Source organism: Oncorhynchus clarkii, chromosome 7 (assembly GCF_045791955.1).
Source record: "Oncorhynchus clarkii lewisi isolate Uvic-CL-2024 chromosome 7, UVic_Ocla_1.0, whole genome shotgun sequence".
In the NCBI taxonomy this organism is placed as follows: Eukaryota; Metazoa; Chordata; class Actinopteri; order Salmoniformes; family Salmonidae; genus Oncorhynchus; species Oncorhynchus clarkii.
In genome coordinates this window covers 8,040,653-8,052,678 of record NC_092153.1, presented here as the reverse complement: position 1 = coordinate 8,052,678, position 12,026 = coordinate 8,040,653, and the positions used below count along the sequence as shown (strand labels likewise).

General features: G+C 40.2%; 1 protein-coding gene across 1 annotated transcript in view; it reads right to left on the bottom strand.

Annotated features, from left to right (window-relative positions):
- Nucleotides 1-465: 465 nt before the first annotated feature.
- The window catches only part of LOC139413994 (glypican-5-like), a 169,608-nt gene continuing 158,047 nt past the window's right edge, over nucleotides 466-12,026 (bottom strand). Inside the window, exon 5 of the mRNA XM_071161879.1 lies at nucleotides 466-1,195. Coding sequence (XP_071017980.1) covers nucleotides 1,017-1,195 — 179 coding nt within the window. The 3' untranslated portion in view covers nucleotides 466-1,016. The remainder of the gene's footprint in view (nucleotides 1,196-12,026) is intronic.

The following is a 12,026-nucleotide window of genomic DNA, read 5'->3' as shown; positions in this document are numbered from 1 at the left end:
ATGGGCCTCTGTACGCCTATGTAGATATTCCATAAATTCCATATATTCCAGATATTCCTGTTTCCAGCTACAATAGTCATTTACAACATTTACAGTCATTTACAACATGTCTACACAGTATTTCTGATCAATTTGATATTATTTTAATGGACACATTTTTTTTTGCTTTTCTTTCAAAAACAAGGACATTTCTTTGAAAGGTAGTATATATTATCAATGAAATACAATAATAAAAATGTTCACTTTTTCACATGATACAAAAACATTTCAAGAGGAGGGGAGTATTTCAGGGCAGAGACAGTAGCCTTGTTGAATTCCTCAGTATTGGGTTGTTAGTGAAACTGTCGGGTATAGTCAGGTAGATACAGTGGGGAGAACAAGGATTTGATACACTGCCGATTTTGCAGGTTTTCCTACTTACAAAGCATGTAGAGGTCTGTAATTTATCATAGTGTCTTTTATACAGGTAACGAGTTCAAACAGGTGCAGTTAATACAGGTAATGAGTGGAGAACAGGAGGGCTTCTTAAAGAAAAACTAACAGGTCTGTGAGAGCCGGAATTCTTACTGGTTGGTAAGTGATCAAATACTTATGTCATGCAATAAAATGCAAATTAATTACTTAAAAATCATACAATGTGATTTTCTGGATTTTTGTTTTAGATTTAGATAGTGTACCTATGATAAAAATTACAGACCTCTACATGCTTTGTAAGTAGGAAAACCTGCAAAATCGGCAGTGTATCAAATACTTGTTCTCCCTACTGGAAATATATGATTGTCTCCATACTAGAAACACAGTGTTATAATGTGTACTTCTTTATCCTCACAGGTCAGTGGGTTTCTGTTTCCATTGATATCCTCTTCCTGTCTGACATCATCCCCTGTCTCCTTCTAGAACTCAGACACAGTTCAAGTTCTAGAACGTCTAGAGGTTCTGTTTACCCTCTCTCACTTCAGACGGTTCCTCTTCATTTCCTTTCCTCAGATAACAGGGAAATGAAAGTGTTGGAGGGGTCACAGCAGAGGGCTGATGGTGTCACAGCTAGGTACATGTCGTGTCGTCAGTAGTGAAGTCAACACCAAGGCCAGTAGTAGTGTGGCTGCTTGTGATCGGAGGGCCTGTGAGCTGGATCTGTCCCCCGTTTCAGAGTCCTCTCCCTGGGGGTGATGACGGTGGTCACTCCCTGGAGCCACTGAGAGAGAGAAGAGACAAAGAGAAGACTACAGTCAGAACAACATAGGCGTATTTTTCCTGTCTGTGAACTCAAGACAGTTGGCTTAGGGTGACTAAGAGAGGCACAGAGACAATAGATATAAATACTTTAGTAGTTCAACTGTTGCTCAGCATTGCTGCAACTGCTCAACCCTAATACTGTATCCCACGGTTACCATGAGCCCTAATACTGTAACCCACGGTTACCATCAACCCTAATACTGTATCCCACGGTTACCATCAGCCCTAATACTGTAAAACACGGTTACCATGAGCCCTAATACTGTAACCCACGGTTACCATCAGCCCTAATACTGTATCCCACGGTTACCATGAGCCCTAATACTGTAACCCACGGTTACCATCAGCCCTAATACTGTATCCCACGGTTACCATGAGCCCTAATACTGTAACCCACGGTTACCATCAGCCCTAATACTGTAACCCACGGTTACCATCAGCCCTAATACTGTATCCCACGGTTACCATCAGCCCTAATACTGTAACCCACGTATACCATCAACCCTAATACTGTAACCCACGGTTACCATCAGCCCTAATACTGTAACCCACGTATACCATCAACCCTAATACTGTAACCCACGATTACCATCAGCCCTAATACTGTAACCCACGGTTACCATCAGCCCTAATACTGTAACTCACGTATACCATCAACCCTAATACTGTAACCCACGGTTACCATCAGCCCTAATACTGTAACTCACGTATACCATCAGCCCTAATACTGTAACCCACGTATACCATCAGCCCTAATACTGTAACCCACTGTTACCATGAGCCCTAATACTGTAACCCATGGTTACCATCAGCCCTAATACTGTAACCCACTGTTACCATCAGCCCTAATACTGTATCCCACTGTTACCATCAGCCCTAATACTGTTCCCCACGGTTACCATCAGCCCTAATACTGTAACCCACGGTTACCATCAGCCCTAATACTGTATCCCACTGTTACCATCAGCCCTAATACTGTATCCCACTGTTACCATCAGCCCTAATACTGTATCCCACTGTTACCATCAGCCCTAATACTGTTCCCCATGGTTACCATCAGCCCTAATACTATAACCCACGGTCACCATCAGCCCTAATACTGTATCCCACTGTTACCATCAGCCCTAATACTGTATCCCACTGTTACCATCAGCCCTAATACTATAACCCTCTGTTACCATCAGCCCTAATACTGTAACCCTCTGTTACCATCAGCCCTAATACTGTAACCCATGGTTACCATCAGCCCTAATACTGTAACCCACGGTTGCCATCAGCCCTAATACTGTAACCCACGGTTACCATCAGCCCTAATACTGTAACCCACGGTCACCATCAGCCCTAATACTGTAACCTCTGTTACCATCAGCCCTAATACTGTAACCCACGGTTACCATCAGCCCTAATACTATAACCCACGGTCACCATCAGCCCTAATACTATAACCCACGGTCACCATCAGCCCAAATACTGTAACCCTCTGTTACCATCAGCCCTAATACTATAACCCACTGTCACCATCAGCCCTAATACAGTAACCCTCTGGTACCATCAGCCCTAATACTATAACACCATACACACCATCCTATACACACCATCCTATATAACTACTGTCTATACACACCATCCTTTATAACTACTGTCTATACACACCATCCTATATAACTACTGTCTATACACACCATCCTATATAACTACTGTCTATACACACCATCCTATATAACTACTGCCTATACACACCATCCTATATAACTACTGTCTATACTGTCTATACACACCATCCTATATTACTACTGTCTATACTGTCTATACACACCATCCTATATAACTACTGTCTATACACACCTTCCTATATAACTACTGTCTATACTGTCTATACACACCATCCTATATAACTACTGTCTATACACACCATCCTATATAACTACTGTCTATACACACCATCCTATATAACTACTGTCAATACACACCATCCTATAGAACTACTGTCTATACTGTCTATACACACCATCCTATATAACTACTGTCTATACTGTCTATACACACCATCCTATATAACTACTGTCTATACACACCATCCTATATAACTACTGTCTATACACACCATCCTATATAACTACTGTCTATACTGTCTATACACACCATCCTATATAACTACTGTCTATACACACCATCCTATATAACTACTGTCTATACTGTCTATACACACCATCCTATATAACTACTGTCTATACACACCATCCTATATAACTACTGTCTATACACACCATCCTTTATAACTACTGTCTATACACACCATCCTATATAACTACTGTCTATACACACCATCCTATATAACTACTGTCTATACACACCATCCTATATAACTACTGTCTATACTGTCTATACACACCATCCTATATAACTACTGTCCATACACACCATCCTATATAACTACTGTCTATACTGTCTATACACACCATCCTATATAACTACTGTCTATACACACCATCCTATATAACTACTGTCTATACACACCATCCTATATAACTACTGTCTATACACACCATCCTATATAACTACTGTCTATATACACCATCCTATATAACTACTGTCTATACACACCATCCTATATAACTACTGTCTATACACACCATCCTATATAACTACTGTCTATACACACCATCCTATATAACTACTGTCTATACACACCATCCTATATAACTACTGTCTATACTGTCTATACACACCATCCTATATAACTCAAATCAAAATCAAAAAATCAAAAAAAAAATTTATATAGCCCTTCGTACATCAGCTGATATCTCAAAGTGCTGTACAGAAACCCAGCCTAAAACCCCAAACAGCAAGCAATGCAGGTGTAGAAGCACGGTGGCTAGGAAAAACTCCCTAGAAAGGCCAAAACCTAGGAAGAAACCTAGAGAGGAACCAGGCTATGTGGGGTGGCCAGTCCTCTTCTGGCTGTGCCGGGTGGAGATTATAACAAAACATGGTCAAGATGTTCAAATGTTCATAAATGACCAGCATGGTCGAATTATAATAAGGCAGAATAGTTGAAACTGGAGCAGCAGCACAGTCAGGTGGACTGGGGACAGCAAGGAGTCATCATGTCAGGTATTCCTGGGGCATGGTCCTATGGCTCAGGTCAGTTGAAACTGGAGCAGCAGCACAGCCAGGTGGACTGGGGACAGCAAGGAGTCATCATGTCAGGTAGTCCTGGGGCATGGTCCTAGGGCTCAGGTCCTCCGAGAGAGAGAAAGAGAGAAGGAGAGAATTAGAGAACGCACACTTAGATTCACACAGGACACCGAATAGGACAGGAGAAGTACTCCAGATATAACAAACTGACCCTAGCCCCCCGACACATAAACTACTGCAGCATAAATACTGGAGGCTACTAACTACTGTCTATACACACCATCCTATATAACTACTGTCTATACACACCATCCTTTATAACTACTGTCTATACACACCATCCTATTATAACTACTGTATATACACACCATCCTATATAACTACTGTCTATACACACCATCCTATATAACTACTGTCTATACACACCATCCTATATAACTACTGTCTATACTGTCTATACACACCATCCTATATAACTACTGTCTATACACACCATCCTATATAACTACTGTCTATACACACCATCCTATATAACTGCTGTCTATACACACCATCCTATATAACTACTGTCTATACTGTCTATACACACCATCCTATATAACTACTGTCTACACACCATCCTATATAACTACTGTCTATACACACCATCCTATATAACTACTGTCTATACTGTCTATACACACCATCCTATATAACTACTGTCTATACTGACTATACACACCATCCTATATAACTACTGCCTATACACACCATCCTATATAACTACTGTCTATACACACCATCCTATATAACTACTGTCTATACTGTCTATACACACCATCCTATTATAACTACTGTCTATACACACCATCCTATATAACTACTGTCTATACACACCATCCTATATAACTACTGTCTATACACACCATCCTATATAACTACTGTCTATACTGTCTATACACACCATCCTATATAACTACTGTCTATACTGACTATACACACCATCCTATATAACTACTGCCTATACACACCATCCTATATAACTACTGTCTATACACACCATCCTATATAACTACTGTCTATACACACCATCCTATATAACTACTGTCTATACTGTCTATACACACCATCCTATTATAACTACTGTCTATACACACCATCCTATATAACTACTGTCTATACACACCATCCTATATAACTACTGTCTATACACACCATCCTATATAACTACTGTCTATACTGTCTATACACACCATCCTATATAACTACTGTCTATACTGACTATACACACCATCCTATATAACTACTGCCTATACACACCATCCTATATAACTACTGTCTATACACACCATCCTATATAACTACTGTCTATACTGTCTATACACACCATCCTATATAACTACTGTATATACACACCATCCTATATAACTACTGTCTATACACACCATCCTATATAACTACTGTCTATACTGTCTATACACACCATCCTATATAACTACTGTCTATACTGTCTATACACACCATCCTATATAACTACTGTCTATACTGTCTATACACACCATCCTATATAACTGCTGTCTATACACACCATCCTATATAACTACTGTCTATACACACCGTCCTATATAACTACTGCCTATACTGTCTATACACACCATCCTATATAACTACTGTCTATACTGTCTATACACACCATCCTATATAACTACTGTCTATACTGTCTATACACACCATCCTATATAACTACTGTCTATACTGTCTATACACACCATCCTATATAACTGCTGTCTATACACACCATCCTATATAACTACTGTCTATACACACCATCCTGTATAACTACTGTCTATACACACCATCCTATATAACTACTGCCTATACACACCATCCTATATAACTACTGTCTATACACACCATCCTATATAACTACTGTCTATACTGTCTATACACACCATCCTATATAACTACTGTCTATACACACCATCCTATATAACTACTGCCTATACTGTCTATACACACCATCCTATATAACTACTGTCTATACACACCATCCTATATAACTACTGTCTATACTGTCTATACACACCATCCTATATAACTACTGTCTATACACACCATCCTATATAACTACTGTCTATACACACCATCCTATATAACTACTGTCTATACTGTCTATACACACCATCCTATATAACTACTGTCTATACTGACTATACACACCATCCTATATAACTACTGCCTATACACACCATCCTATATAACTACTGTCTATACACACCATCCTATATAACTACTGTCTATACTGTCTATACACACCATCCTATATAACTACTGTATATACACACCATCCTATATAACTACTGTCTATACACACCATCCTATATAACTACTGTCTATACTGTCTATACACACCATCCTATATAACTACTGTCTATACTGTCTATACACACCATCCTATATAACTACTGTCTATACTGTCTATACACACCATCCTATATAACTGCTGTCTATACACACCATCCTATATAACTACTGTCTATACACACCGTCCTATATAACTACTGCCTATACTGTCTATACACACCATCCTATATAACTACTGTCTATACTGTCTATACACACCATCCTATATAACTACTGTCTATACTGTCTATACACACCATCCTATATAACTACTGTCTATACTGTCTATACACACCATCCTATATAACTGCTGTCTATACACACCATCCTATATAACTACTGTCTATACACACCATCCTGTATAACTACTGTCTATACACACCATCCTATATAACTACTGCCTATACACACCATCCTATATAACTACTGTCTATACACACCATCCTATATAACTACTGTCTATACTGTCTATACACACCATCCTATATAACTACTGTCTATACACACCATCCTATATAACTACTGCCTATACTGTCTATACACACCATCCTATATAACTACTGTCTATACACACCATCCTATATAACTACTGTCTATACTGTCTATACACACCATCCTATATAACTACTGTCTATACACACCATCCTATATAACTACTGTCTATACTGTCTATACACATCATCCTATATAACTGCTGTCTATACACACCATCCTATATAACTACTGTCTATACTGTCTATACACACCATCCTATATAACTACTGCCTATACACACCATCCTATATAACTACTGTCTATACACACCATCCTATATAACTACTGTCTATACTGTCTATACACACCATCCTATATAACTGCTGTCTATACACACCATCCTATATAACTACTGTCTATACACACCATCCTATATAACTACTGTCTATACACACCATCCTATATAACTACTGTCTATACACACCATCCTATATAACTACTGTCTATACTCACCATCCTATATAACTACTGTCTATACACACCGTCCTATATAACTACTGTCTATACACACCATCCTATATAACTACTGTCTATACACACCATCCTATATAACTACTGTCTATACTGTCTATACACACCATCCTATATAACTACTGTCTATACACACCATCCTATATAACTACTGTCTATACACACCGTCCTATATAACTACTGTCTATACACACCATCCTATATAACTACTGTCTATACTGTCTATACACACCGTCCTATATAACTACTGTCTATACTGTCTATACACACCATCCTATATAACTACTGTCTATACTGTCTATACACACCGTCCTATATAACTACTGTCTATACACACCATCCTATATAACTACTGTCTATACTCACCATCCTATATAACTACTGTCTATACACACCATCCTATATAACTACTGTCTATACTCACCATCCTATATAACTACTGTCTATACACACCGTCCTATATAACTACTGTCTATACACACCATCCTATATAACTACTGTCTATACACACCATCCTATATAACTACTGTCTATACTGTCTATACACACCATCCTATATAACTACTGTCTATACACACCATCCTATATAACTACTGTCTATACACACCATCCTATATAACTACTGTCTATACTGTCTATACACACCATCCTATATAACTACTGTCTATACTCACCATCCTATATAACTACTGTCTATACACACCGTCCTATATAACTACTGTCTATACACACCATCCTATATAACTACTGTCTATACACACCATCCTATATAACTACTGTCTATACTGTCTATACACACCATCCTATATAACTACTGTCTATACTGTCTATACACACCATCCTATATAACTACTGTCTATACACACCATCCTATATAACTACTGTCTATACTGTCTATACACACCATCCTATATAACTACTGTCTATACTGTCTATACACACCATCCTATATAACTACTGTCTATACTGTCTATACACACCATCCTATATAACTACTGTCTATACACACCATCCTATATAACTACTGTCTATACACACCATCCTATATAACTACTGGCTATACTGTAAATACACACCATCCTATATAACTACTGTCTATACACACCACCCTATATAACTACTGTCTATACTGTCTATACACACCATCCTATTAGAGGTGACTCCATCCCTCTATACCAGTAGAGGTGACTCCATCCCTCTATACCAGTAGAGGTGACTCCATCCCTCTATACCAGTAGAGGGGACTCCATCCCTCTAGACCAGTAGAGGGGACTCCATCCCTCTATACCAGTGACAGTAGAGGTGACTCCATCCCTCTATACCAGTAGAGGTGACTCCATCCCTCTATACCAGTAGAGGTGACTCCATCCCTCTATACCAGTAGAGGGGACTCCATCCCTCTATACCAGTAGAGGGGACTCCATCCCTCTATACCAGTAGAGGGGATTCCATCCCTCTATACCAGTGACAGTAGAGGTGACTCCATCCCTCTATACCAGTGACAGTAGAGGTGACTCCATCCCTCTATACCAGTAGAGGTGACTCCATCCCTCTATACCAGTAGAGGTGACTCCATCCCTCTATACCAGTAGAGGTGACTCCATCCCTCTATACCAGTAGAGGTGACTCCATCCCTCTATACCAGTAGAGGGGACTCCATCCCTCTATACCAGTAGAGGTGACTTCATCCCTCTATACCAGTTACAGTAGAGGGGACTCCATCCCTCTATACCAGTAGAGGGGACTCCATCCCTCTATACCAGTAGAGGGGACTCCATCCCTCTATACCAGTAGAGGGGACTCCATCCCTCTATACCAGTAGAGGGGACTCCATCCCTCTATACCTTTTACAGTAGAGGGGACTCCATCCCTCTGTACCAGTGACAGTAGAGGTGGTCATTAAGTGTTTTACAGTACAGTGGTTACCAGGCTGCTCCATCCCTCTAGGGAGGTCTGTCAGATAGTATTAGAGGAGGAGAGGACTGAAGGACTGTCTCCTCTCACCATCCCTCTAAGGAGGTCTGTCAGATAGTATTAGAGGAGGAGAGGACTGAAGGACTGTCTCCTCTCACCATCCCTCTAAGGAGGTCTGTCAGATAGTATTAGATGAGGAGAGGACTGAAGGACTGTCTCCTCTCACCATCCCTCTCTCTCTTATTCTCTCCCTGTCTCAGTCCTCTCCCTCTCCTCATCTCTCTCTCTCTCCTACCGACTGTAGTGATCTGTAAACACGGCTAATGTCTTCAGCAGCCTTTACGTCTATAATAAAGGCATGACATGGTAAGGAGGAACAGCCTTTACGTCTATAATAAAGGCATGACATGGTAAGGAGGAGGAACAGCCTTTACGTCTATAATAAAGACATGACATGGTAAGGAGGAGGAACAGCCTTTACGTCTATAATAAAGGCATGACATGGTAAGGAGGAGGAACAGCCTTTACGTCTATAATAAAGGCATGACATGGTAAGGAGGAGGAACAGCCTTTACCTCTATAATAAAGACATGACATGGTAAGGAGGAGGAACAGCCTTTACGTCTATAATAAAGGCATGACGTGGTAAGGAGGAGGAACAGCCTTTACGTCTATAATAAAGGCATGACATGGTAAGGAGGAGGAACAGCCTTTACGTCTATAATAAAGGCATGACATGGTAAGGAGGAGGAACAGCCTTTACGTCTATAATAAAGGCATGGCATGGTAAGGAGGAGGAACAGCCTTTACGTCTATAATAAAGACATGACATGGTAAGGAGGAGGAACAGCCTTTACGTCTATAATAAAGGCATGACATGGTAAGGAGGGGGAACAGCCTTTACGTCTATAATAAAGGCATGACATGGTAAGGAGGAGGAACAGCCTTTACGTCTATAATAAAGGCATGACATGGTAAGGAGGAGGAACAGCCTTTACGTCTATAATAAAGGCATGGCATGGTAAGGAGGAGGAACAGCCTTTACGTCTATAATAAAGACATGACATGGTAAGGAGGAGGAACAGCCTTTACGTCTATAATAAAGGCATGACATGGTAAGGAGGAGGAACAGCCTTTAGGTCTATAATAAAGGCATGACATGGTAAGGAGGAGGAACAGCCTTTAGGTCTATAATAAAGGCATGACGTGGTAAGGAGGAGGAACAGCCTTTACGTCTATAATAAAGGCATGACATGGTAAGGAGGAACTGCCTTTATGTCTATAATAAAGGCATGACATGGTAAGGAGGAGGAACAGCCTTTACGTCTATAATAAAGGCATGACATGGTAAGGAGGAGGAACAGCCTTTACGTCTATAATAAAGGCATGACATGGTAAGGAGGAGGAACAGCCTTTTGGTCTATAAGGAGGAACAGCCTTTACGTCTATAATAAAGACATGACATGGTAAGGAGGAGGAACAGCCTTTACCTCTATAATAAAGGCATGACATGGTAAGGAGGAGGAACAGCCTTTTGGTCTATAAGGAGGAACAGCCTTTACGTCTATAATAAAGGCATGACATGGTAAGGAGGAGGAACAGCCTTTACCTCTATAATAAAGACATGACATGGTAAGGAGGAGGAACAGCCTTTTGGTCTATAAGGAGGAACAGCCTTTACGTCTATAATAAAGGCATGACATGGTAAGGAGGAGGAACAGCCTTTACATCTATAATAAAGGCATGACATGGTAAGGAGGAGGAACAGCCTTTACGTCTATAATAAAGGCATGACATGGTAAGGAGGAGGAACAGCCTTTTGGTCTATAAGGAGGAACAGCCTTTACGTCTATAATAAAGGCATGACGTGGTAAGGAGGAGGAACAGCCTTTACGTCTATAATAAAGGCATGACATGGTAAGGAGGAGGAACAGCCTTTACGTCTATAATAAAGGCATGACGTGGTAAGGAGGAGGAACAGCCTTTACGTCTATAATAAAGGCATGACATGGTAAGGAGGAGGAACAGCCTTTACGTCTATAATAAAGGCATGACATGGTAAGGAGGAACAGCCTTTACGTCTATAATAAAGACATGACATGGTAAGGAGGAGGAACAGCCTTTACGTCTATAATAAAGGCATGACATGGTAAGGAGGAGGAACAGCCTTTACGTCTATAATAAAGGCATGACATGGTAAGGAGGAGGAACAGCCTTTACGTCTATAATAAAGGCATGACATGGTAAGGAGGAGGAACAGCCTTTACGTCTATAATAAAGGCATGACATGGTAAGGAGGAACAGCCTTTACCTCTATAATAAAGGCATGACATGGTAAGGAGGAGGAACAG